Source organism: Podarcis bocagei, assembly GCF_964188305.1.
Source record: "Podarcis bocagei genome assembly, chromosome: 12".
Taxonomy (NCBI): Eukaryota; Metazoa; Chordata; class Lepidosauria; order Squamata; family Lacertidae; genus Podarcis; species Podarcis bocagei.
In genome coordinates this window covers 38,627,512-38,655,339 of record NC_138137.1, presented here as the reverse complement: position 1 = coordinate 38,655,339, position 27,828 = coordinate 38,627,512, and the positions used below count along the sequence as shown (strand labels likewise).

General features: G+C 49.6%; 1 protein-coding gene and 4 long non-coding RNA genes across 6 annotated transcripts; 2 read left to right on the top strand and 3 right to left on the bottom strand.

The window, feature by feature from the left end:
• Positions 1-248: 248 nt before the first annotated feature.
• LOC308569431 lies at positions 249-2,355 on the bottom strand. Its single transcript, XR_014000726.1, has 2 exons — positions 1,797-2,355; positions 249-584 (listed from the first exon to the last, which is right to left on the bottom strand). It is a non-coding gene; the product is annotated as an uncharacterized lncRNA (long non-coding RNA).
• A 2,887-nt stretch (positions 2,356-5,242) lies between these two features.
• On the top strand, positions 5,243-10,980 carry LOC308569419. Of its 2 annotated transcripts, none has more exons than XR_014000708.1 (2): positions 5,243-5,282; positions 9,559-10,980. It is a non-coding gene; the product is annotated as an uncharacterized lncRNA (long non-coding RNA). The 2 variants fall into 2 exon arrangements; XR_014000709.1 differs by having other exon boundaries at positions 5,279-5,385.
• A 264-nt stretch (positions 10,981-11,244) lies between these two features.
• LOC308569422 lies at positions 11,245-15,337 on the bottom strand. Its single transcript, XR_014000713.1, has 2 exons — positions 15,296-15,337; positions 11,245-13,155 (listed from the first exon to the last, which is right to left on the bottom strand). It is a non-coding gene; the product is annotated as an uncharacterized lncRNA (long non-coding RNA).
• Positions 15,334-18,027, top strand: SKIDA1 (SKI/DACH domain containing 1). Its single transcript, XM_081163183.1, has one exon. The coding sequence runs from the start codon at positions 15,342-15,344 to the stop codon at positions 18,018-18,020; it is 2,679 nt and encodes an 892-aa protein (XP_081019309.1). The 5' UTR covers positions 15,334-15,341; the 3' UTR covers positions 18,021-18,027.
• A 319-nt stretch (positions 18,028-18,346) lies between these two features.
• On the bottom strand, positions 18,347-24,090 carry LOC308569428. The gene is made up of 2 exons (XR_014000722.1): positions 22,902-24,090; positions 18,347-22,382 (listed from the first exon to the last, which is right to left on the bottom strand). It is a non-coding gene; the product is annotated as an uncharacterized lncRNA (long non-coding RNA).
• Positions 24,091-27,828: the final 3,738 nt, after the last annotated feature.

Below are 27,828 nucleotides of genomic sequence, written 5' to 3'. Positions count from 1 at the left end.
GACATGCTTACCTCCCCCTATCTAACAATGCTGGTCGAGTAAACAGTACCCGAGGCGCAACATTTAAAAACAATGTATTATAGACACTTGTTGGATTTTTTTTTAAAGACAAGGTTAAGCAGTTTATTTTCCTTCAAGTAATTAAAATGACCAAAATCAACTCAAATTAATTGAATTGTTTTTAAGGACAAATGCATTTAGTTTTTGTTTTTACTTTTTAAAGAGAAACACTTCAGAAGGAACAGGCCTTTCGTTTTAAGAACTTTTATTTTTGCCAGCCTCTGAAAGGAAGAAGACACGGTTTTTCCAACTTCAGCAACAATTTTTTTAAAAAAAGAACCCGCTTTTTTCCGAACCCACTCTCCCTTTAGCTCCCTCTTCGTAAAATCTAATTATTTCAGTATTTAGTGTTTTTCCTCCTCGAGTTGTTTCCTGCCCCTTCCCCCCCCTTCCCTCTCGAAAAGTCCTGTTCTAAAAATTCACCGCTGAACAGATGTTTCCCTTTGTATCAGGCGAGCTTTTTCTCCCTGGTGGGGTCTTTTACCTTCGGTGAGCTATAAAGCCCAGTGAATAAAACAGCAGCACTAGAGGAAAACAAGGAAGAATAAGGAAAGAGATGGGAAAAAAGTCCTCTCTACTCATGGACCAGATAAAACTGCTGGAAACCGGGAGGGAAGAGCATTGCAAACTCCTTCCACACACACCCCAACAATAAAATAAAATAGTGCTTGGGGAAGCTCAACCCAAAAAGCTGCTCAAGCAGAAGCTCGTCCCTTTTTCCTTCACAGCTGCGGCGAGAAAACAAGGGGAGCCTTCGCGCGAAGAAGGGCGGCAGCGGTGGCTTCCCTACGAGCAATGGGGGGAAAGGAGCCGCGGCTCCCCTTCCTCTCCCCTCACGGAGGCCGGCCTACCCCGCTCGCTGCTGCCCCGGCCCGCCTGCTGCAACCGAGCACCTTCCCTCCAACTGCACTTCCTGCCTGAATGAGGCCTCAGCTCCCCGGCGGCAGCTGCTACCGCCTTTCGCAGCTTCCCCTCCCGCCGCCGCCGGCAGCCCCTTTCCTTCCCCCCTCCGCCCCCCAGATCTCGTCAGGCGGCCTCCCAGCTCCCCCTGCGCTCTCTCGGCGTCCCTCGCGGCTTCTTTCGTGGGGCCCAGCCCCTTCTGCTCCTGTGGCTACAGGCAGGCAGGCCGGCCTGTAGTTAGTAGGCCCGGCTGCGAGCCTGGCTGGGCTTCTTCTTCCCTCAGGAGGAGCAGCTCCTTCTCTGAGCCCTCCTGCCAGCCAGGCTTAGTCCTTGCACAAGCAGGCCTCTCAATTGACTCTCGTTTTGTAAGCGACACCCACAAATTCATTATTTCACCTGCTCGCCCTCAACCTCTTTCATCGAGCACAAACGCAAAAGGGGCTTTGAGGAAGGGGAGAGGGTGGGGGTTATTGGGTTTGGCTGCCCGCCAAGCTCCTCTCCTCTCTTCCCTTACACGAGGGTCCCGGGTTCCAATCAGGACGACCTGCAAAGGCGCCATGCAAAAAACCCTTTTGCTGCCACTGCCTCGCCAGCTGGCCCCTGTCCTGCTTACTCGTCCTTCTTCGCAGCTGCAGCGCTGCCTAGAGGAAAAGCGGGGGCTCTGCGCCCTCCTCCAATGCAGCAGCACATGCTGCTTTTTCTGGGGGGTGCTTATTTGCCCTAACCAAAAAGGCAAACTTCTTTTAAGCAGCCTTTGCAGCGGTTGGTTGCAGGAGAAAAGGGGGGGTGGGTGGGATAGATCATCAATCAAAACAGGACAAGTGCTGACCACAGACCTTTCTCAATTTCTTCCAACCCTGGTAAAACTACTCTTAGGAAAGCTTGGATCCACAACCGATAGAGTGGAGCTCCACTGTACTCTCATATATGCGCTTACTCGGAAGGAAGTCCCAATGAAAGGGAATTAAGCCGATGCACTTTGCAAAACTGGCTTCAATCCAAGAACTTCGGTTTAACGTCTTCATGACTTGAACTCTTTGCCACCTTGGCTCAAACTGTCACGCTCCTATTGCCCTGCTAACGCTGCCTTCTTTGTTCGCTGAGAATCTTTCTACAATTCTCAATAGTTTTACCAAAAGACAGCAGATTCACAAGATGCTAACCTCTAAAGAAAACAAAAAGCATTCCTCTTGTTTTTAACAAATCAAACTAATACAACTAAGAGCCACCTAGACAGGCCCTTTAAAATAAACAAAATGCATCTTTCTTCAACTTCCTTACCTATAATTTAACCATGAGCGAATTGTGTTACATTTTGGCTTTCTTTTAGTTTATTTGCTATATTTTGGAGGGTGGGAGGATGCTTTGCAATTATTTTATTGTAAACAAACCTTTTCCTGCTTTGATATTTTCTCACATAAACATAAAACTTTCCCACTTTTTTAAATAAAAAGAGTATTTTTTAATTATTGCACTATGAGGAAGTGTCTCTTTTCAATCTGCTGTTGATTGGTGTGTTTTTGTTACAAATAAAATACGTTTCCATTATTTTATTTTTAAACGAACTGGTTTATATTCCGACAACTAAAATCTATTTGTAACCAATCCACTGCTCATTGTAAGCATGGCCCAACCATGGGATACAGAAATGGAGATATGCTAATTAGGGGGAATTATAGGCACTTAACTGGCAACTCGATTTACAGCCCAGTTAAAATTGGGTTCTTTCATGTTTACTTGCAAGTAAAGCCGACTGAGTTTGTGGGACTTACTCTCAAGAAAACCTGCATACAATTGCAGCCGATCGCATAACATCAGCTACTGGTTTCTAAAACACATTTAACTGGCAATAGGTCACTGCTCCTGTTGTGCTTGGCTTCTAAACAAGTGTCAGGATTGCAACCCCAAAAGCACACTCAACAGTCTGTTTATTCCAGAATAATCCAAAGAGATTGATCCAGAATAAATTGATTATGGATGGCAATTTAACATCTCAAATAGTAAACTTAAGAAATGCAAGTCATGTCATGGAACTCACTTCTAAATAACGCATGTAGCATAAGAGGATTAATCAATTTAATCAAAATACTTGGCATTAATTGGTATCTGGATTGAAATTATCAGGTGCCTAACTGGGATGCTGTGTGTAAAAGAGAGAGCAAGGGAAAGAGGTTTAAATCCACTTAAATAATTAAAATACCACTGTATCTTGTTTTTCCACATTTTGACAACCATGTTAACAGTGTCAGAATTTTATTTTTAAAAATATTTATTTTACTCAAGACCTGACAAGACCCTTTTAACAGCCCGATGCCAAAACCTGTTCCAATCGAGTATTTGGCGAATAGGCACATTTTGCCTGGGATAGAAAACACTTGTCCGTCATATTCAACAGGCAACAAGCAGCTCCAAATCCCCCTTCCGTCCGGTGGACAAGCGTCTCTCTCAAAACCTTTAGCGGGATTTGACAATTCATGGAGCGTCAGTCTTTTATTACCATTTAAGGGTGGCGCGGGGAGAGAATCTTTTTGTTCCCTTCTACATGATTTGTTTGTATCGATTATGTCGCCGGCAAGAATCTCCCAAGAAAGCCGTGTGCAATGCCTTGACACTCATTTGCCTAACACGGCCATGCTTTCAAACGAAAACCAGCCTCGTAAAATCTCTTCTTTAATATGCAGTACAATCCCGCCTCGCTGTTCGGATGGATTCCTGTCCTCCCTGCAACCTTCCGCTCGTATGCAGTAGGTCACCGTTTGGGTCGCCACTTTCTACGTCTTGCTGCTTTTGGGGAAAGCTGCGATTTGGGAGGCTGTCCCCAGAAGCACCTCTTCCCTCCGCCTCCTCCGTCTCAGAGCCCTCCGGAAGCTCGGCCCACGCCTGCTCCTAGCCTGCACTTTGTTCTCACAGTGATCTCGCAGGTTGGGAAGGCTTCAACAAAAACAAAAAGCAGGCAGCGATCTGAAGATATTGCAGATGGCCGGGGCTGTCTGCTGCACGTGCATCTGAACGCTACCGGTTCTGGGCCACGCTGCAAGCTCTGCAGATCCGCAAGCAAGGCCGAGAAAAACACTTCCCTCTCGGCTGCAGCTTTAGCTTAAGTTCTAAAGCTCGTCGTTAAAAGAACTTGTTTCTTCCCAGCCTTCCAAGGAGGGGCGAACGGGATTTGATCTATTCAGATATTCTTAAGAGTGAAACGCTGTGCCATTTGATGGTAGTCCCCTCATGCTTTAGACCATTAAAACAGTCCTCGATCTCGAGTCCCCCCCCCTCTTTTCCCACTTAAAATATTCTTTTTAAGGAAACCCAGGAGTGTCATTTTTCTAGGGCGAAGAGAGAGAGACGCTAAAAGCTGAAGGATGAAGAAGCAAGTCACCCAGTGACCTGTTTTGCTGCTTTCCAATCCCACCGACCCAACCCCGCCTCACTCACATGGTCAGGAAGAAAAGCAGAAACAAAGAGTTCTAAACCTTTTTCTTCAAAGCCATCCCTTTGCTTTTGGGGGAAGGGGGAGGGGAGATGATGACTTGGGGCAGGAGATGCTGAGTAGGAAATGCCGTGACTCTTCATAGTTCCCTAGTATTCCCTTCAACTACATTTCCCCCATATTGGGGGCGGGATGTGGGGGCTTTGAAGTCTAGCTCTTTACCTTATGGAAGGGGAAATCCTTTACCATCTCCCCTCCTTTTTTCCCAGTTTTAATCGCCCTGCCTAAACTTTCAGGAACTTTTTTTTTCTCTTCCTTCAGCCGCATTACCGTCATCGTTGTAAATAATCCTGATTTATGACAAGCGTTAGCTGTGTTCAATAAATGCAATTAATTACTGCTGTCGGAAATTATAATTAATAATTACCTATAATAACGTGGACAGTGATACCGGATGTTGAATACGTGACTTGAAAGTAATCTGCACCAGTGTCAGTGGGACCGTAAAATTAGTGTTTGGAACTGTTTTATAAAGGGCGTTATCGAACCATTATTATTATTATTATTATTATTATTATTATTATTATTATTATTATTATTATTATTATTATTATTATTATTATTATTATTATTATTATTATTACTACTACTACTATTATCCATAGAAAGTCTCCCGCGGGCAGCTAAAGAGCACCCTCCCTTGGAAGCGGCTGCCCCTAGCGTCCACGCGGGGAGTTGCAGCAGCGGCCTCCGCCAGGAGCTGCCTGCCGGCCTGAGATTGGAAGCCGCGCGCCCGGGAGGGGAGGGCAGAGAGAAGCGGAGTGGGCGGGGTCGAGAGGGGCGATTACGAGAGACTCGAGCTCGGCACGAGCGCGCCCGGCGCGCTGGCTTCTGGGTAAGCAAATGGCCGAGCGGCAAAAGGAAACGCCGAGGGGGAGAAGGCAGGAAGGCAGGAGGTGAAAGGTCACCGGCCCGCAGGCCCCGCCCCCTGCGCCCGGGTAAATGAATGGAAAGAGCCCAGGCGAGAGGGGGAAAGGGAAGCTGCTGCTGCTGCAGCGGCGACGGCTTCCTCGTGCTAACTGTGCTTGCCTGCCTGCCTCCTCGCCACTCTTCTTCTCTGGAGGGAAGGAGGCAGCGACGCCTTACATTGGCGTAAGGAGACGTTGGGCTCCTTCTCTCCAGTCTCCTCCCCCCGCTGCTCCCGGACAATGCAGCCGAAGGGGAGAGCTATAAACATTGGACGGGGGGGGGGGTCCTCTGCTGCTGCTGCTGCGGGGGGACAACTTAGGCAATGCCGCCTCCGCTTTCTGAGCTTGGGCCACACCAGGCCCCGGGTTCTCCCTGCTCCCGCCGAGGCAAGAAGCGCTTTCTCGGCTGCAAAGGACCTTGCAGCCTCCAGTTCCCGCTTCTCCCTTGCCCCACAAAACCCCAAACAGGAGAGCTGTTGGTGAAGCCTTCCTCAGCCCGCGCCCGTACAAACCTCGCCGGGCCCTTTTTCTCCTTTGCTCCCCGCGATCGGGGGAGGGGAGACCCTGATATATTCTCTACGTTTCCTTCCAGGGCCGCTTTTCCGAAGGCGGCGGCGAGATCTTGCGTTTTAAAACGCAGCCCCGTCCCTTCGCGCGGCTCCTATCCCATTTTCCACGCGGAAAGCCCGGCCGAGCTGCAGGCGCCGGCTCGCCCTCGGAAGGGAGGGTTTAGGTGGTGTTTGGGTTTTTTTTTCTTCTCGCGGCCGAGGCGGCGCGAGCCGTTTCTCCAGTTTCAGCGCCGCTGAATTGGCGGCGGACCCGTTTGCTGCAGGCGGTGCGAGGGAGGAGGCGGCGGCTGCTGGGATCCTTCTCCCTTTCTCTTTGGAGTAGTCGACGTGTTATTTAAATCCGCGCGCCGGTGGCTAGTTTCTCAAACGCCCCGCTCGCTCCAGCCTTTCTTATCTAAAAGCGAAAAAGTTGTGCGAGTCGCCTCTCCCTTCCCCCTCCCCAGTGTCTCCTCGGTGAGAAATGGAGGAAGAAAATACAAAACGCTTCAGAGGGAGAAGTGGTCCCCTTTGTTCTGGCATTGTTTCTCCACGAACTGGCGGCTACAAGGATAAAACACTTACCTTCTCTCCTTTTTGCTGCGAAATCCAGACGTTCCCATCGGCTGCAAAATACACAATCCACCTTAGAAAGGGACTAGAGATGTAGAGAGAGTTTGTATTCCGTTCTTTTGCGCGCTCTTCCCATTTTGGGGCAAGATTAAGTTGCCGAGCACGTTGTTGCAAGCTGTAGCCCCCCGCCTCAGTGAATGGTCACGTTTAGGACCCTCCAAGGCCATCCTAAGTCTGCCAGTAGAATCCGAGGGTATTGAAGGTCTAAAACTTTCAAAAGGAAAGGGGGCCTGGAACTAGCCAGAGAGCTGCAAATATACACTAGGATGCCCCCCGCCGCCGCCACTACACGCACATACGCACATGTCCCCCCCCCCCTTAGCTTTAAATAAGGAAACCTTCCCCGGTGAGAGTTTAACGTGAAAGAAAGAAAAAGTTTGCACTTTATTAATTCCTTAAGAGCGAATGTGTTAAAAGCCGATCCCTGCCTGCATTTGAAACCCACTACCCTTGTTGCTCTCACCCCATGTGGCAAAAGTTTTGAATCTCGAAATAAAAACAAATGAGCCGGCGGTAGAAAACGAGGTTGAGAAGTTTAGGTTATGGTTGTAGCTGGGAGAAAAAGTGTCGGAGGAGGAGGAACAGTTTTTTGTTTTGTTTTTAAGAGGAAATGCTGTTGGTGTTACTATTTTGGTAACGCGATGATCAAGCGAGCAAAAGAAGCCCATTCACTGATTTCTGCATACTCCAGGCGATGTTTAATGCTCAGCCTCGCAGGTATTAGTGTCCAAACCTGCATTTAATCTGATTATGATGAGGTTTGCTGATACAATGGATAGTTGAATAGATCCTTGTGTCTTAGCAAATGAGGTGGATTTTCGGTTTCCGGGGATGAGAGGAAATAAGGCGCTGATTGTCCACCAACACCTTCTGAAGCCCCTCAAACATCTTTGGGTTTTGGTTGTGGGTGGAAATGAGCATAGCCCCCTCAGCGCCATATTGTAACACCGCGCTGGATGTCCCGGCTCTTTTATGGCTAGACCTGAAAGTTTCGCTCTCTGTGTGCAACTGGAGAAATGAAGAAAAATAACAACAAATATGGAGCAGGCGTCTCTGGTGTCTTTTCTGTCCCTCATGTAACGCTCCCCATTTCCTCTTTACCACCCTTCTAAAAGGGTGATCTGCTGCATAGGAAAGGAATGAAAAGATTGCAATAAAAGCAAAACCGAGTAAATAAGGTTGAGGGCAGAAGGAGAGGTTTTCTTTGCCAGCCTTTAATTGCCACTGAAACATTCTACAGTTGTAAACATTCCTTATTTATTCAGCCCAAATAGGCAGGCATTGTCTTGCTTTTATCGCAATCGTAATTATGGTGTCCTTTAAACTGGCTGATAGCTAGGGAGATAAGGGAATGTGCCTGTAGCTTCAGATCAAATCTCTCTCCGTCCCTCTCCCTCCCTCTCGCTCTCTCCCCCTCCCGGGGTCATCAGGATCCCCACAGTCCTTAGAGATGAGGAACGCTGGAAGACTCTGGCCTGGCCATTCCTTACGTCATGAAAGTGATTTGTACCACATTGCTAATTTGGTGCAATCCCTAACCCTTTGGATCTCGTGTGCGTTTGTAATTGCCTTTTGCTGCTTGCTTCAATTTTTGGAGCGTTATTTTTGGCGGCAATTTGGAGGGGGCGTTTGGGGTGGGCAATATATCTTTTGCAATCGAGTCCAGGCGTGTGAGGGGGGGGTTCTGCCCACCTGTACGTCAGAAACACCAGCGTGTCCCTGAGTCTTTGTTTACTGCACCTTTGTGTCTAATTAAAAATGCACACTTTTAGGATCCTCGCAGAACAAAGCCTCCCCAAATCCCCCTTTACGTCCAAGGATTTGCAAATTTATAAAGGCTGCATTGAATTCGGGATGGGTCAAGGGGCAAAAAAAGGGTAGGAGGTCACTGCATTTTGATTATGGGTCAGTAGGCAACATGGCAGGCAGTTTGTGTCCCAAAAAACCTCTTCTTTAAAAGTGAGGTTTAAAAACAACAAGGATGAGCGAAGTTTCTAGGGGAAAATTTGACGATGAAAGAGAAGAAAACCTCTTTTCCTGATATTTGCAAAGCAAGAAGATATGTCCATGTGAGAAAACAAAGCAGCCCTCAACAGCACTATAAATTGTTGCTCTGTTTACAGAGATATAACTCACAGTGTGATGTGTTGCAGGAACTCAGCTATGGGTCTTGGAGTGTCCCTCACACCACGCAAAGCCTTTAACTATACTGGGTATTGCTGTAATGTGTCAAAAGGTGTCTATGCTTGTCCTTTTTAAAATAAGTGTATGTGGAGGGTTTTTTTAAAGTCTGCACTTACGTTTGGCTGAATAATATGGGGAGCTGAATGACCCTTTTGACAGGTTTTGGTCCCTTTGCCATATTCCCCAACTGTTTCTTCCCCTCCCCCAATCCGCCCTGGATATATTATAGGGGGGACTACAGGCAATGCACCAACTCTGAAAATCTAATTTAGGCTGGGAAATGATATATTTTTACCTCTGAAATAAAATAATAATGATTATAATAATTATATGCAGAATAACCCTCGAATAATAAGCTGTGCCAATCGGGAAAGGGTTATAACCAAGAATAAAATAGTCTGGAGGTGGCTGCTGTAGTGTGAAAATGCACCAGGATACGGAGAATTCGAGGACCTCGTGAAAATAGAAGCTTAAAGTGCTGTTGCATTTCACAAGTAAACATTTAAAGGGCTGTAAATGGTGCTCTGAGTGACTTGCCCCAGAAATAAGAGGTCAGCCTGGATTGCAGGGCTGTTTAAACATAGTCATGATAATACAATGAAAATATATCAAAGCACAACCTCAGAGGGCGTTTTCAAATATATACCCCCCTCTCTCAAACGCAGACACACTCATCTCCCAGTAAACCCCCCTTTCCCAAAAAAAGCAGCGATACAAGGGAGCTTCTATATATTTTTAATACTACAGAGTAAAAACAACAACTATGCAATCTGAGATCAATGGGAATAGGTTTACAGCATTGGGTGAGGAATATTATTTTTCCTCGTTATTTTCTAATTAGGTTTGTCGTTCGCCAAGAGTGCTTCAGACTGAAATATCATCTAAGGTAAAGAAATCCTATCTAAGGTAGGGTATACATTACAGACTGGGGCTACTCGATGGGAAAAGGAGCACATTTGATTGATAATCTCTCTCTCTCTCTCTCTCTCTCTCTCTCTCTCTCTCTCTCTCTCTCGGAGGTGAGAAGAGGAAAATGCCTCATGAGCGTTCTCGCTATCCACAACCCAGTTGAATTGTTGTCCAAAGGCTGAACCCGATTCAATCTAATTGATTTTCGAATTATTGATTCCATTAATTCCACCGCGTCCCATTCATAACTACCGGGACTGATGCCTGAAATCAGTGTCACTAAATCAGCTTAAATTCGAAGACTTTCACTTAAAGGTTTTCCAGGCTGCAAGACGACCTAAAATCCAAGTATTTCCTCGTCTAACTGGTATATGGATCCACCGGTAGCCTTATCTGTTTCGCCAGAAAGAAAAAGAAGGCCACATTTCAGCCTCAGGTAAAACACACACCCTCCCACCCCACAAAAACACACACACACACACACAAACCAGATTCACAATGCAGTGAACCTAACTCTTTTTCGCTGTGCAGAGATTTATTCCTAAATCCTTCGGCAGGATTTGCAAACATACAGAGATCTTCCTGGTATTTGGAAAAATAAGTCCCGCGGGTTGCAGAGCAACTTGCTTCCAACTAAGCGTTTTAGGATTGCAGCCTAGTAGTCCAAGCCAAAGCACGTTTACTTGGAAGGAAGTTCCACTCCGTTTAATTAGCGTCCCCCCCATCCCGCCCCGAAAGCGTGCTTAAAATTGCATTTGAATTCAAGGAATCCCCCGTAGCTGGACTGGAGAGGCGGACTCAGTGGCAGGGCCGAGAAATTGTACTGCCTTTGATTTTCCTCTATGAACGCTGCCGGCGTCTGTTGTTCACTCAGGGAAATCAGTAAAGTCTCGCATAATTTTGACCACCATCGACAACAGGCACCTTATTTTCACACACCCCAATATCTATCCGCTCCCCCAGCGTGTGTGGCTGTGTGTTTTGGAGGGAGCGTTCTCACGTTAATAACCTGAAACTGCAAAACTGTTGCTAGCTTCGGTATGCCTGCCTGCGAATCCACTGGAAAAACCTCCTCGGCCTTCCTTTTGCTTCCAGAGAGGGTCCTCGGTCCGCGAGGAGTTGTGGAAACGAGGATCGACTCCCGAAGTGCGTAAGGAAGATCCCGGATATGCAGCGGTGTGTTTTGATGACCACAAGAAAACTGGCAGGTTCCTCCCCTCCCCCACCCCCCCCGCAAACTCAAGATGGAGAAGTTTCAAGGAACAAAAGGCTGCGGGAGGGAATCTGGTGGGGGAGTTTCAACTCGACTCCAGTGTGCCTTTCCCATGTGTATTGAATATTTCCTTAAGATCTCTGTCTTGGTGTGTGTGTATTTATTTGTTTACTAACTGATCTAGTCCTACACACACACACACACACACACACACAGTTGTTACCACGATTTTTTTTTCCAAATAGAGAATTAACGTTGTACCTTGGTAGAAATGTCGATTGGCTAAAGAAAAGCAGCTATTTAAAGCACACACACCCCATTTTGTTGCTTTTAACGTCGATGTTTAGAGGAAACAAAAACTGGGGACCCAGCTTGAAGAAGCCAAAGAAGCAGACGATTGTAGTCGTGTGTGTGTGTGTGTGTGTGTGTGTGTGTGTGAGAGAGAGAGAGAGAGAGAGAGAGAGAGAGAGAGAGAGAGAGAGAGAGAGAGAGTTTGCGAGGCAGAATGGATGTGGCTCTGTCTCTGAGCCTGGATGCGCTTGTTTTGTGGCTGAGATCCCCACAACCTCTTTACTCCGGAGTACACCACCCTTTGCAAGGGGGGGGAGGGGTGTGTGACTTGGTTGTATAGCCTGTGCCAATTGGGAACCTAAAAGTAACCGAGCCACGACTTTAGAACTCAACTTTGCGAAATAGACAAAACAGCGAGGCATCCGCCGGAACTTTAAAGCCAATACCTCGGGCTTCATTTACTTTGTGGATCGGCCTGTCAGGGATGCCATCACCTTCAGCATCAAAATAGGAGGAGGAGGGGGAGGAGCAGCGTTGGGTGGGGATGTGTGTGTGCCGGGAGTGGGGGGCACGAGACGACGGCTGCCATCCTGGGGAATAGGAGACCGAGAACAGAGGGGTCTGAAAGGTCCCCATTGCTTAACCCTACAAAAGCTGATACCGCTTTATTTCCCTCTTCCTCGCTTCATTCTACACCCCCACACCCCCCCACAAAATAAAACCGTCAGGCAGCTGTTTCCCCTCCAAACTTTGCTTTGCAGCTCCAGAATGAGAGGCGATGTCTCCTGCGCGAGGGGGAAGAGGAACGCGCACAGGCGAAGGCAGCCAGATGCGGAGCTCAACTGGGGCTGCGAGGAGCCTTCCATTCATTGTTCGCCACCGCCTTTCGATTGCGTTGGAAGGGCTGTACTATCACGAGACCCTGGACCGGGCTCTCCTTTTCGCTCTTGTCTCAAGGGAGATCTATAATATATAACATTATATATAATCACACCCACACATATATAGGAATGATGTTCCTTGAGACAAGGGTGTGTATAAATTCTTTCTTTCTTTCTTTCTTTCTTTCTTTCTTTCTTTCTTTCTTTCTTTCTTTCTTTCTTTCTTTCTTTCTTTCTCTCTCTCTCTCTCTCTCTCTCTCTCTCTCTCTCTCTCTCTCTCTCTCTCTCTCTCTCAACAGTTTCTTGCTTCAAGAGGGAACCGGGCCTTGGAGCTCGGAGGGAAGAAGTCACTCCGTGCAAGTTGTGTCGCCTTCTGTCTGGCGAGCAGCAGCCGAGCTCCACGGCTTTCTCAAGCCCGGGCTGAGTTGAGAGGCGAGGCCACGGACTTTCTTGATTTCCGGGCGCTCGCCAGCACCCCTTGGCCCTTCAGTCCTCACACTGGGAGCTAGGAGGGGGGCGGTTGGAAGAGAGAGAAATCGCCGGCTGAATTTTACCTAGTCATGCACAACAACCGTGAAAATGAATCATCAACACACACCAAAAAAAGCAAGAGGAGGGGATTTTTTTTGGGGGGGACAGGATGAGTTTTTTTGTGGGGACGGGACTGGACTGCTGATCTCTGTTGATGGACTTGTTTATTCGTTTTCCCAGTTCCGGCGTAATCATTCTGCAGCCGCTCATATTATGGGGCATAGGACTATGGGAATCTATATCAGTGGGGCACATGGCCTTCGAAGACAGGCCATCTTCTTCTTACCTTCCGCCCCCCCCCCCAACACACACACCCTGTTTCTTCGTCCGAGGAATCCCAGTGGTTTTCCTGGAGCACAGGGATGCATTTCATTTTGGCTCTGGCCGCCAGCTCCTCTCTGCAAAGACACAGCCACTTTGTGCTTCTGGCCGGAATTCGGCGTGAATCGATTAGCGACTGCGATCCACCGCAACCCCGCGGACTAGCAGGATTTGGATCGACGCCGATTCGACTCCGGCTCGACTGGGGCTTCAGCCGCTTAGATGCGGAGAATAGGGCCGGGCTGCTGGTCATTTTGCCGTTGGGTTGGGATAGATCCGAAAGACGGAAGGGCTTGGAGGGGGGAATAATACACTCACCCCCCCCCAATAAGACAGTATAAGTTTTTCGTGGGCTGGGCCTTATTTCCCACCCCTCTTTTGTCCACGGAGCCGAAAATATTCGGCCGCCACTTGGAAAAGGTGAAAGTTGGAATTGTAAGGGGGGGGGGGAGAGAGAGCCTTTTCTATAGAGCGATGGAAGTGTGGGGGGGAGGGGCAAGCCTCTTTCCCGCACCCACATTCAGACACCGAACGTGTGAATAGGAAACCCCTTACACCCAGACACCTTCAGTGAATTTACTATTCCAGCGGCGGGGAGGGGGGGTGCAGTCTCATCGTCTGGACCGCAGGTAGGGGGGAGGGGGAGGGAAAGAACCCTCAGCCTCCAGGGAAGTTCTAGCGAGGGTGGCACCCTAGAAGTCAGAAGCATCCCTGTGACCCATTGCAATCTTCCCCTTCCTCCTCCCTCCCTCCTTCTCCAAGCTTTCCTCTCGGCTCTGTTGCCATCTTTTTCCCCCTGCTGGAAGCAATCAACACGCAGGCGATCCTGGCGTGGACGCGCGGACCGGAGGGGGGACTCCCTCCACCTTGGGAGCTAGCACGGGGGAACTGTGGAAAAGTAGAGACCTTGCTGCTGGCTTATCTCGGCTTTGTTATGGGTCTGACGTGAGCCCGCGTCCCGATCTCTCTCTCTCTCTCTTCCCCCTCTCTCTTCCAACCTCCTCCTCTCCCCCTCCTCTCCCCCTCCCCCACCCCCCAATATTACAGGCAGAATTTCAGAGAAAAGTGTTACAGTATTGCGGGGCTGGAGCTCAGGATAACCACGCAGCCCTAAATAATTCCCACCCACCCCCAGTAGCACCAACTTAGCTATCGGAAAGAGTGAGAGTGAGAGAGAAAGACCAGGAGGAAGAGGAAAAGAGGGGACTTAAGCTAGCGAACGTGAGTATTCTCGTTTTCCGAGTCGTTCACAGAAATATACAAAATAACGTCAGACAAACCCCAGGGTTTTTTGTTTTGTTTTGTTTTGTTTAACTATGCTTGCAAGCCAAAGGAAGGGGAATACCAGTTGAGGAACCCTCCTTTTGACACGCATTGCAGAATAAGCGCCCCTTTAAAATGGTTACTTAAAAGCTCCCCCTTCCAATCTTTACATCCACAGAATTCGTATCGTGGGGGGAACAGCTTTCTGTCCTCCCCACCCCCGCATTTTATCCCCACTAAATAACCCCAAGAAGGTTTCCAAATTCCATTTATTTATTATATTTGTTTCAAAAAATAAAACAAAACCCGTGTCACCGAGGGCTTCCAAACCCGGTCCTTCAGTCGCCAGCGCCGCCGAGAGCGAGCTATGGGCTGGCTGGGAGCTCCGGATTGTTTAATAGAAAGATTTATATACTAACAGTATTATTTACTTTGGGAGGGGAGGTAGGAGCCTAAGAGTATGCTAATTAGCCAGAGATTTGGAGGGGGGGAGCTGCGAAGGGGGTGGAATATCAATTTTTATTGCATCACCTGTCAGGAGTGTCCAATCAGCGCTGGCTTGAGGGGAATTAATTGATGAAGGTGTCTCCGGACCAGCTCACTTCCCTCTGTCATTTGATTTGGAGCGAAAGCAGCGGCGGGAAGAGCGGCTGCGTGGCTCGTCTCGTCTCCGCACAGCCCCCTTTGGCTCACATTCCTTTATCCTGGCTGGGCAGTGGGGGGAAGCCGCCAGCCAAAGGGCACAGGTAGCCAGCCTGCCTCAGTGCCGTCGAGAAACACCGGGGGCAAGCGAGCCAATCGCTCCCCGCCCAATCCCCTAAGGCAGTTTTCCAGGACCTGGATTTTTTAAAAAATCCCCTCCCTATAGCGCTCAGTCCCTCTTTCTTTCTTTCTTTCTTTCTTTCTTTCTTTCTCTTTCTTTCTCTCTCTCTCTCTCTCTCTCCTGATTCCAACATCTCCCCCCCGCCCCCCGCCCCCCGCCTAAAGTTTGATCGGGTATAACAGGCTTTGTTCTTTTCCCTCCAGCAGGATGCCTTGAGACCCCGCTCCAGCACCTGGCTGAGGATTTTTTAATATATATATATATAAATAGCCTTTTCTCGCGTGGATCTCTTCTCCTTCCTTGCCACCCACCCCACCCCCTCCATCCACCCCCGCCGGCTGCACACCTTTTCCTCCCGCCGCCGAAGGCTCCAACTCCGGGGTGCGGCGTGCATGTGTGGCGGTTGGGGGGGCCCCTCCGGCGCCCCCTTTTTATGCTCCCTCCCGCTGCCCGGATGCCGGGACTGCTCTGAGGCGCGCGCCATGGGAGACCACCTGAAGTCGGGCTTCGAGGAGGTGGACGGCGTGCGCCTGGGTTACCTGGTGATCCGGGGCAAGCAGATGTTCGCGCTGTCGCAGGTCTTCACGGATCTGCTGAAGAACATCCCTCGGACGACGGTGCACAAGCGCATGGACCACCTCAAGGTGCAGAAGCACCACTGCGACCTGCAGGAGCTGCGCAAGCTCAAAGCCATCAACTCCATCGCCTTCCACGCCGCCAAATGCACCCTCATCTCCCGCGAGGATGTCGAGGCGCTCTACACGTCGTGCAAAACCGAGAGGGTGCTCAGGACCAAGCGCAAGGGGGCCGCGGCCCTCCAAGAAGCCCCCGGGCCGGACCCTTACGCGGCCTTCTGGAAAGGAGGCGGTAAACTTTGGCTGGGTTTGAATGGAGCCGCCGCGCCTCTGGCCAGCAGCGGCGGCAGCGGAGGCAGCAGCGGCCGCCGACGGAAAGCGTGGCGCGCGGCGGCGGCATCGGGCGCTTTCCTACCGGCTTCGGATCTACCTCACTTTTGGAGCAAATCGCCCGCGCCCAGCGCGCCGGGACTGGCGCGATCCCCTTGCAAAGGGTCGCCAAACTATGAAACTGCGCCGCTGGCGCCGCGCTACGTCTCGCTGGCGTCGGAGGCGCCTTGTTTTCGGAGCCTGCTCTGCTCCAAGCACCCGCACTACTACTACCACTCCTCGGCCGCCATTGCCAGCCAACCCAAGCTCGTCGCCGCCGCCGCCGCCGCTGCAGCAGCCGCAGCAGCAGCAGCAGCCGCAGCCGCCACGTCGGAGAGCGGCCCGCTGGCTCTGGCTTGCCGCTCCAAGAGGAAGAGAGCCGCCGAGGGGCGCTTCCCGCTGCTGGTGCCCCGCGCCGGCAAGCCCCCCAAAGCCGCCTCGTTGGAGAGGCTGCCGGGCTTGAACGGCTTCCTGGCGCCGGCGCCGCCCCAGCAGCCTTTCCCGGAGCCCTCCTACAGCAGTGACTCCGACTCCAGCTCCTATTCGGACCACGCGGCCAACGACTCCGATTTCTGCTCCAGTTTGACCAGCAGCAGCAATTCGGGGTCTTCGGAGGACGAGGAGGGCAGCTACGCCTCGGATTCCAGCGAGCTGAGCTCCGACGAGGAGGAAGACGAGGAGGAGGAAGAGGAGGAGGAGGAAGAGGAAGAAGAAGAGGAGAGCAGCTCCGAATCGGACTCCAGCTCCGGCTCCAGCCAAGCATCCGTGCAGAGCATCCGCTTCAGGCGCACCAGCTTCTGCAAGCCGCCCGGTCTGGCGGGGGTTCCGGCCAGTCTTTTGCCTCCAACCCCTGCCTCGGCTGGACGGGACGAGAGCCTCCCTGGACCCGCGCGGAGCATCAAAGCCGAGGCGCCCGAGGAGGACTGGGGCATCACCGCCTCCGGCTGGGTCCCCAAAACCGAGCCCGGTGTGGATTGCCACTGCTTTGGGGAGCTGAGCCAGGTCCGAAGGGGCGGCGGGTGTCCCTCTCCCTCGCCCGACGTGAAGGCTCCCGACCTGAAAGCCGCCCCCTGCCTGGCCAGGGGGTGCCCTTCACCCAGCCCAAAGACGCCCCACGCTTTGCCACAGCCAAGGTTCCTTCGAGACGCGGCGAGAGGCTGGCCCACCCGCTCTCCTCCTCCTCCTCCTCCTCCTCCTCCGGCTCCTGCAGAGAGCCCTACTGCTGCTCTTGGGGTGCCCCCAGAGGCCTCCCAGCCCCATCGCCCATTGACCCCCTGCCTGGGCTGTTCCTCCTCCCAAAGCCAGCCCGAGGTGCTTGCTGCTGCTGCTGCTGAATACCCCGAGCCGCTGCCCCTTGTGCCCATTGCCCAGATTAAAGTCGAGGACAGCAGTGCCAACGCCGAGTATGGCGCCCTCCCCGTTCAGGGACAGAGCCAGCCCCCGCTCAAATGTGAAGGCAGCGATGACGAGCACAAGCTGGAGGCAGACGGCGAACCGGGGCCCTCGCCGTCTCCGCCACCCAGCCCGACCCACCAGCCTCAGGAACTTCTGCTGCCAGCCAAGGAAGACCCCGCCTGCTGCACTGACGAGCCCCCCAGCCCTCCGCTGAGCCCCCCGGGCCAGCCCGCCCCGTCGAGCCAGGCCCTCGCCTCCTGCACTTTAGGCGCCGCCGCCGCCGCCGCCAAACCCGAGGATGGGGAGTACAAATTTGGAGCCCGGGTGAGGAAGAACTACCGGACTTTGGTGCTGGGCAAGCGAGCCCTGCTGCCCAGCCCGGCGCCGCTCAAACCAAATCTGAAATCCGTCCGGAGCCCCCGCCTGCCCGCCGGGAAGCTCCTGGACGCCCCCGAGGGCGCCCTGGACGACTTGACAGTTCTCAGCCGGCGCAAAAGGGCGGCCGGCCACGTCGCCTCGGCCGTCAAGAGACCCTTCAGCTTCATGGGCAACTTTCCCTGCCCGCCCTCCTTGGTGGTGGGCCTCGACGGGGATCTGCTGCCAGCCTACACCTTAAACACCGCCAGGGATGCGCAGCCGCCTCCCAAGGCCCATCCTGTCTGGAAATGGCAGCTGGGCGGCTCAGCAATACCTCTTCCACCCAGCCACAAATTCAGGAAATTTCATTCATGAGAGAGAGATTGAATGGGAACCCTACTTCATGGTCGTTGTTGTTGCTGTTGTGTTGTTGGTCTGTTTTCATTTTTTGGGGGGACCCCAACTACTTCTTTTCCTGACCTTCGAGAATCTTACGCTGGATGCTGGTCCCGCCCCTCATCACATCCGATTTGATTTTGATTTTTTTTTTTATGGTGTGGGGGAATCCTGGTTTATTCTATTTTTGGAGGACGACGAAAATAAAACCGGATTACTATTTTCTTTGCCATGAAAACCCATCGTGGGGGGAAGGGAGGGGGACGACGAGGAGGACGAAAGAGGTCTAACATTCCACAGACTACTTCAGGCGAAAGTTTTCCAAGTTTATTAAAAACACACACACCACACAACAAACAAAAAAACACCTCAGTGGAATCTGCTAAAGCTGGAACACTTTACTGTCTCAAAATGCACCTGGTACCTCAATTCCAACTGCTACAAATAAATGTTTGGTTTATGTTTTTTTTTTTAAGTTGAATGATAACAATTCGAATGAGCCATTAACGTGTAAATGCACTAGATTTCGAATTCAGGAAGTCTAAATGTTCAGTTCCGTACAAGGTTTTTTGTTTCGTTTTGTTTTCAGCGAGAGGTTGCACAGGGAGAATTCACTATCCTTCTGCTGGGAATGCCTTCTACTTTATTGCAGAGGGTTCATTGTTATGTTTTAATTCCCCACCTGTCCTTTCCACAAAAGAAGTTGCACTCTGCAGTTGGGAGTGTGCGTGTGTCTCCGGGTCACCAGTGGGAGAGTTGGAATTAGATGGTCGGGCATTTTTTTAGGACGAAAAAAGAGAGACTAAAAAAGGACATGCCACTCTTTGCCTTCTTATTTCACCTTGAACCCTTCAAGTTGGCCACGATTGCCTATCTCGGCTACAGTACTCAACCCAGCCAAACCAGTGTACATTTGCTCGGAAGCTGCTCTACCCCACGTTCAATGGGATTTGCCTCCCAGTAAATTTTACTCTCAAGGAGGGGGCCTTCCAATCATTAGGTTTTGTTGTGGGACTGGGTTGGAGCTGTGTTTCTATTGGAAGGTTTGCAGGTGTGTGTGTGTAGTAGGGGGGATGTTCTCAAAATCTGGTCCTCCCAGATTTGCAAAGTCAGGAAAAAATGTTAGGTTCTCACACTCCCATTGGAGGGAATCGGAAGGAAATGCAGTCACATTCAGCATGCTAAGTGCAACAGAGGCCCCAGTGGAAGGGATATTATCAATGAAGAACCCCATACTCTTGGTGGCTACTTTGGCACCTAAACTCAGGCTTTTTAAACCAGGACTTGTCACTGTTTTCTTTACATCTCTGGAAAGAAAAAAAAAGAGGACTTTCCCCAACCACCCTATCTTTGTAGCAGGATCATTTTCTACTGCACGTGACAATCAGAGGCAATTGTCTATATTTGCACTTAAACCTCGACAGAGTTGAAGCAGGCAGACTTCTAGAGTCGAGCCTTTGGTAAGACATGCTGGTGTAATATGTTGTGATGATGGAAGCAGTAAATCAAAATGATGGAAATTTGCACTGTTGGAAAAAGCATGCTTTAGCTTTATTTTCAATTAAAACACTGTTTTAAAAAAAGCGATGATGATTTTATACTTAATGTAGGGTTCCTCGCTCGTTTCCGACTCTTCTGCGAGAGGGAATGTCTGTGTCTGTGTGAGAAAAGTGTAGGGATTTGATTGGAAGGACTTCTGCTTCCAGAGGCTGGTTGCTGTTTCTTTATAAAACTGTGATATAAAAACAAACAAGTGTGAGGCAGTTGTCAGTGCTGTTGCATGTTGGTGGAAGACAGCAGGGAAGGGAAGCTAAATAGATTTTAGCCGAAAGTTTAAAGGCTGAGAAAGTATTGACACAGAGTTGCTGAATCAGCACTTTGGGATTGACTGCCAGCTCCTGGGCAATTTCTTTCTCACCAATTTAGCATTTATATGCCAACAGATTCTCTTTCTAAATTCAAATTCTCAAGGATTTCACCTATAGAAGAATCTCAACATAATGATTTCTACTAAATCACAAAAGAAATCAGCATTTGAAATGTTTCGCCCTGGGCCTCAGAGCCAATGTTTTTAAGATGGAAATCCTTGGCCTGTTTTGTTGTTCTTCCTTAAGGTCTTTAAATTCCTGCCCCTGGTGATAACGCCCCCCCCCAAATCTTCCAAGCAGACATTAGCTAATTTGATCTTCTTTTTAAACACATGGAGAGAGAAATAAATGAGTAAGGGTTTTCCACTCCTTGTAAGAAATACCTGCAGGATATATGTGTGTGTGTTGTGTATATGCACACGTAACAGATATACACATACGTTTTTCACGTCAGGTCAGGCAGTTGCAATCATCAGTCATGGTGGTATATTACTTATTTAACTTGCTCTGTTAAAATCTGATGGTCTCAAAATGGGGGAGGGAGATATGTTGCTATAGGCTAGTCTGTGTCTGGAGCTGCACAAATTACAGCCTTATGTCACTCCAAAAGGCCATACTTAGTTTGCGTAAGTCTCCCAGCCTCAGGCACCCACTCTGGCTTCTTTAGCAAGCTGCGGGGTGATTTGCCAATGCTCCCCCCCACACTCCACTATTATTCATGGCAAAATCATCCTGCCATTAGAGGCCGAGTTCCAGAGCTCTCCACCCCCACCCCCTGTGTCAAACATGCCTCTGCCCATCCCAAAGTGGCCTCTTCTCCACTCCATGGGGCCTGCAGGCTCGTCACCACTTTGGCCCTTCCATAGAAAATGGCAGAGAGAGAACAGGGGAAGTTTTTCAACCCTGATGGGGACTGAAGCACCACATTGTTGACTCTGTGGTACTTTCAGACGTCTGAGACACTATTTTTATTTTTAATTGTGCTTTGTTGACACCTCAGCCCCTGTAGCTTTCAGAGAGTTACTCGCTAGCTGCACTTTCCAGAAGCTGCAGAATGAACAGTGTTGAGCCAAAGGCTTCATAAGGCGTAGCTTTTTAGCCTAGTTTTGTCCAAAGAATTGCATTGGAGGCAGGGGGCAGGAGAGAAACCGAACCACCAAATAATACTCCAAAATCCTAAATATAAGCGCATGTCCATCTCACTTCAAGACCGACAGGAAGACCTATTGCTTCATGGTTGGCAGTGAAAGCTGTTTTTGTTTTTTGAGGGTGGGGGGGGGGAGATCCAAGGATAAAGAGGGAGGCCTGCAATTCTGCTAGGTATTTTCCTTTGTACAAATTAACAATTCCAACTGGTCCAGTGGATTCTTATTAGAGTATGACTAATGGTCAAACTCCATATACATAACCCAGTTAAATTGCTTCAGAGCAATCCCATTGCCTTTAGCTGGAATGCCTTGGAGTACATGGCTTGTGGTGTTCAGCACAAATTGTTGGGTTTAGGAATGTCTCTTTGTCCTCTCTGTAAAATACCTCTTAGTAAGCAGCAGTGGACATATATAATTTTTCAATTTAACCTGAAATGAAAGAGAAATTCTATTTCCCATTTGATATGGCTCTACAGACTTTCCAGTTCTTAGGGCTAAACTAAACCAAACCAAACCACCACAACAAAAATCTGGCAATAAAAAAAAATACCCCGACAAATATTATTCATCTATGAAGCATATAACAGAGTTGCTGCTATGTTATTGAGAAATGTGTTGAGAAGTGTTCTCCCCCTGCTCTTGGAGACAAAGGAAACGATGGACTATATATCTAGCATTCAAAAGGGAACATGTGTAAATGCCTTTCAGCAAAACCAGGTATATTGCCTTAAATGATGTAACACAGAGTTTACAACCCTTTACTCTGAAAAGGGATTGTCTCTATAAGTCCACCCATACTTAACTACAGTGGCAATACAAAATAAAAATGGGGGGGGGATCTCACTGCTGGTTGTTTATTCTAAACACCACTATGCAGTAATAAAGGAAAGTCCTGCTGTCTGTTGTATGAAGACTGTTGTTCAATCATTCCCTTGGCAATTTACAAAGGGGGGGTGATGCTCTATCAGATTTAGTTGCCAATAAATTTAAGTTTCTGCAGAAATAAGAGAAATGCGATGTTTTGGTTTCACTTTACACGTGTGAGCTGCTTAGAGGAGTTGTGCTCAAAAGTGGCCTTTTGGAGGAAAAAAACAGATACAACACAGGAAGTGCTGCTCGCTGTGGTTTTTTTACGGTTAAGATGCTTTGCGTTGTAGAAAAAAAAAGTTCATGATTTAACTGCAAATCCGTTGGGGTAGCAGAAACTTTCCTAAAGAGCAGAAGCTTATAGAACAATTTTCCTTTCCAATAGAAGCAGGACAAAGAGCGGGAATCTACCTTGTTAAATCGCCCTTGCAAACATCAGGCACTGGCAAAATCTCCTCCTAGGGATTCCAACAACAAGCGTGTTTAATAAAAATACGATTGAGGGGGGAACTGGGCGGGGGGATCATGGGCTTTTCTTAGCCCTCACTAAGGCAAGGATTTTACCTCCCCCCTCCGCATTTTTGCTAAACGAAGGGCAATTCCCAAATATCTGTCATATGTGTGCGCGCGTATGAATATACATATATATGCACGCACACAGATGTCTACATAGACACACACACACACACAGTATGTTGCAGTTAGTTTGTGCGTGTGTCTATTCCAATATAATTATTTGCGTTGCCCTGGCTTCCCCCTCCCTTCTCTTCTCTCCCTCTCCTTTTCAATCTGAGGCGGCCTCACAAGCCCCAGCGTTAAAAGGCCCGAGATGTTTTGCATGAAGCTCTCACAATAGGGGTTGAGAGAATTGACAGTTTCAAAAACAAGGCGCTCTGTCCTTTCCAGATGCCGAGACCACCTCCCTCCCTCCCTCCGTCCCCCTGCTCTCTCTCTCCCCCCCCTTCCTTTGCCTGCACCTTCTCTCTCGGCTGGTGGCTTTTAGGGTGCTTTGCAAATCTACGACAACAGCTGTGTTTGTAAACAGGGCTGGGAATTTGGGTGGGAAGCCGGCGACGCTTCCCTGCTCTTCTTTTCCTCTTTGACGAAAGTGCCTGCGCAGCGCATATGCGCCAAGTCCGGGGGTCTCTGGCTTCCCAGTTTCACCGCTCCTTCCTCGGGAAAGCGACTCTCCTGCTTTCCTGCGGGAGCATCGCAGGTTGCAACTGAACCGGCGGACTCGGCGGTGGCCGGCGAGTGCCGTTTCCCCTCAGCTCCGTGGGCCAGGAGCGGTAGCCGGAGGCCTCTCCTGGTCGCCATCTTGCGCGCTCGCAAACAAACTCCTTGTGGTGCTTCGCTCCGGCCGGCCTCTCCTGGTGTCGCCTGGCCTTTCTCTTCCTCTCCCCCCGACATGGGACCGACTCATTTAGGCGAGGTGGAAGGGCCGGCCCGGAGCCCCACTTCAAGGTGGCCTTTCTGTTTGCAGGAAGGAGACGAGGGAAAGCCGAGTCGAGGGTCTGCGCCCACTCGGGCCTGGCCTCTCCACCGGCCGCTCTCCCTTTCCCTTTTGTCTCCTCTCGTCTCCCGCCTTCTCGCCTCTCCAGCTGCTCCAAAGCGGCTCCCCTTCCCGACTAGGCCTCGCTCCCACACCGGCCTTTTCCGGGTCGCCCGCCCTGAAACAGAAGGTCCCCTCGGTCGCGCCCACCTTCCCGAGAAGGGGATTCAGAAGAGGGCTCCCCAATGGGTACCCTCGGGCCTGCTCTTCGTGCACCAACAGAAAGGGCGCTGCTTGCCGCACAAATAAATAGGGGACATCCACGGGGCGCAAGGATTTGCTGCCTTGCAAAGCTCCGCGAGGAATTCGGCAGAGCTTCTGAATGTCAGGCCCGGGGTGGATTGGCGGCGCAAGGCCGCCTTCCACGCACCATCTTCCTTCTCCCTCCCCAGGAACGGGCCCGGGCCGGAGCTCGCCGCTGCAGAGTTGGGAGCTGGGCTTCCGTGTCACAAGAGGCGACTCCCCGGCCCGCTTGAGCCCAAGCACCTTTGGATGGGGGGAGAAATGCAGCGCTGCTCGCAAGGAATATGGGGAAGATCAGAGTGGTAGAGGGAAGGGTGGGGGTTGTAGTGTTTGGAGCGGATCGGCTCTCCGAGTCCATCCACTGCAATTTAAAACTGTTCCAAGGAAAACAGAGCTGGGTGGTTTTGTGTGTGTGTGTGTGTGTGTGTGTGTGTGTGTGTGTGTGAGAGAGAGAGAGAGAGAGAGAGAGAGAGAGGGGGGGGTGAGGTGAGAGAGAGAGAGAGAGAGAGAGAGAGAGAGAGAGAGAGAGAGAGAGAGAGAGGGGTGTGAGGTGGGAGTTTTGAGGCAATTGGCCAGTTGTGGCGACAGCTTCAGCCGAAAAGTGCACTCAAGGTTGTTTACTCTGGTGTTTGAAAATGCACTGGGAGGTTGTAAAGTGTGTGAAATTACGCACTGGTCTCTTAAAGAGTGCCTAATTTCTAGTAAATAGCCGGGCCTTTGTCAATGGCTTTATTATGTTGTTTCTTGTTAATTGTTGAGAAAATCCCCATTGTGCCGTGTGAATAGCTTTATGAGCTAACCTGGTCAGTGGTGAAATAAGGGGGCAGTAAATGGCCGCCTCGTTTTAAAGAGCCAAGGCTGGGATCGGCCATGGCCGAGCCGAAAGCAAGGAAGGAAATGGTTGGGCCCAGTTTTCTTTTTCCCTCCCGCTCCAAAGGTGCTGTTTGTTTAGGAAGGCCCGGAATGCAATACGTGGAACTTGATTCCATGCAGGACCAGACACACACATTTTAAGGGCAGATTTGCAATTCTGCAACTCCATAGATGCTCTTTGATGCAGCTTCCTGGAAAAGATTCAGTTACAACTATTTTAGTCCTTTGCTGAAGGAGACATTTTGATGCAACGACTTAACACCAAGCTAAGCCACATTTACTCGGAAGTAAGTCCCACACATTTCCTGTGTGAGCCCTCGCACGCGCGCACACCCTATTTACTCTGGAGTAAGTTGCCTTGTAGTCAAGGAAGGCCGCTTCCGCTTCAGTGTGTTTAGGACTGAGGTGTAAAATCGGACCCGCAGAGCAATTCGGGACCAACGTCGGTGGTGGGAAAAGGAGGCTGCGTTTTGCAAGAGCAAAACCACGCAACAGCTCTGAATCTCTCGGGGCTGAAAATGTTTCTTAGTTCACACATACAAGAAAACTAGAACAAATAATAACCACAAGGCCTCGGCCGTCTTTTCCAAGTTCCGAGTCGGAGGATTGCAGGGGTCCCTAAAGGAAAGAAACCGCACATTTCAGGGAGAGAGAAAACCGGAGAATTATTTAAATGGCAGCGGGGAACATGCACGAGGGTCTTTGATTTCTCTCCTTTGTTAAAAGCTAACAACAAACGCCCATCAAGTAAACATGCGTGGCTTTTGGCGAACGCCTCCAGGAGATCGCAAAATACAAGCCACTTTTTTTAAAAAAGGGACGACGGAAAATAAATTGCCAAACGTTGAGGAAAACGTGGCTATCTCCGTCCAGCATTCAGCTCTTTCAGCCAACTAGTTTTTATGCTTTCTACTTTGTGTGTGTGTGTGTGTGTGTGTGTGTTTAAAAAAAAGGTTTAAGTGGCTTTGTTTTTAGAGAAAGAATCTCAGATGGGTAGGATTTATTTTATTTTTGGGGGGTGGGGAGGGTTGTACCGTGAAAACTACAGCAAGCTCTCCTGCCCCAAAGAGCTGCCGGCCAGTGAGAGCTTTTCACTATTTCTGGCTTTCAAAGGAAAATGAGAAGCCCGCAGACTCAAAAGCAGGAGCAGCAGCAGCAGATCCACCGACTCCGCGCGCCATTCCAGCCGCCCTCCCGGCGCACGTGTGTCTGTATATTACAAAATACACATTGCCATGAAATGTACGTGCCTCCCTCTACTTTTATGGGGCTTTTCCTCTTGAGCCTCAAAACGCCCAAACTCGCTCGTTGTCTTCCGGACTCCTCCGGCGGCAGCAGCAGCAACCGGCACTTGCTCGCCTCACCCCCCACTAGACTGAGCGTTAAGATCTCATCTTCTGCCTGCCCCCCCCCCCAAGATCTGAGATAAAAGCGGCAGGAAAGAAGTTAAGACGCCGACGCTGCACGTTATTTACTTCGGCGGCCGTTTCCAACTGCTGCGAATGGGAGAGGCAGGCCGTGGAAAGATCGCAACACGCACAAAACCGCTTCCCCCGTCCCCTCTTTTTCTTTTCTTTTTTTATTAACACGCCCCAAGGAGAGTTGTGAGGCAGCGCAGCCCATTTCCCTCTAAACAGGATACTTCCATCAAGCTGCATTTCGTTTCCAGTGCAACTGCTCTTCCCCGGCTCAGGGCGAAAGATCTGCCCCCACAAGCCAGTTGGGAAAGCGCTGCTCAGAAATACTGGAGAGATAAACCATCCCATTTAAACTGTCGCTCGGGTCAGTTCACATCCCCCCTCCCTTTGCATTTCAAACAGCCGTCCCTTTCGTTTTCCTTCTCTCTCTCCCCCCAGCAAAACCGGTGGGGGAACAGCACCGTCACCGCTGCTACCTCTACGGCGAATTCTATCCAGGCCACTCAGCATCGTTGTAAATCGTGTGCGCGCGTGTGTAAAAGAGAGAATCTTAAGGGTTTTCTGTGTCACAGACCGGTGAGGGCCCCTTATGACATCCCAGTTTTGCTAGAAATATTTGCAACTTAACAAAAACACACACAAAAAACCACCCCACCATAAATGTGAATGCTGTTTATTTACTCAGGGTCAGCATCGCTCAGCCAGATCCTCATTCATTTAGTCTTATAAACAAGCTTACTACCTAGCTGGGCTAAATCACAATGAGAGGGGGAGATGGGGGGAGGGGGGAAATCCCAGTTTCAGGAATCTCATAAGGACTTCTCCTTCTGTGCTGCAATCCGCTTCTCCCCTGTTTGGAGGTAAGCAACCCTGATGAGCCTTGTTTCCAAGTAAATGTAAGATCAGAGGATCAGAAAGACAGATAGGACCCAACATAACTTACCATGTAGGTTTTTTCCTACCCTACTATAGAAGAGTAGCACCCTTTCATATTGCACAAGATTCTTCTGTAGGATGCGTTGTTCAATGATAATCTATAGAGCATAGATAGTATTTGAACAAATTGGCTTCATGTTATTAAGATCTCATTAAGTGGTCAGTGGTACTCAAACCAGCCCTGTATTCATGAGGCCAAGTCTAGTTCTCATTCGGGTAAATGTACAAAAATAAAAAATAAATCACCCCTGTTTCTTAGACAGCTTTAGCCATTACAAATTATGGGAATATGCAGTTTAACGTTACGGAGTATTTTACAAACCTCACCAGGTTTGCCTTGGACAACTTGAAACTGACCATTTCCTTATGAGAAATGCTTTTAAGTTGTCTCCAATGGAGATAGCGGGACATTAACATTATTGACTGCTAAGAGGGGAGGGGGAAATTCTAAACTTGCTTTGTGTACCCGGAACGGAGCACGTGTTGGTGCCGCAAAAATCTTGGAGCAAAGTGGAAAAGCAGCCCACTATATTTGACTCCCTAGGTCACTGGGGATGATAGACTGTTTGCATCAGATAAGAGATCTGAGTATACAATATAAAGAAGGGCCTTTATTCTCCCCTTAAAACATGAATTGATTGATTGAGCCTGTTTTGAAAAGAAGTTCCCTTGAACCCAGGAAGATCTGCATACTGCAGTTTCACAGAAGGAAGATGCCTCCATACTTTAGCAACAACAACAAAAACGACGTGGCTCTTTACTAAGTAACCGGCATGAGCTTTCATGTGTTAGGAGCAGAGATTTCCAATGGAGGAATTAGAATAAAAACATCAATAGATCCATGCAAAAAACAAAAACAAAAACAAAAACAAAAAACAAATT

Bases quoted from the DNA above. Each gene is read 5' to 3' on its own strand.
- SKIDA1 (XM_081163183.1), top strand. From the start codon at position 15,342: ATGTGTGGCGGTTGGGGGGGCCCCTCCGGCGCCCCCTTTTTATGCTCC.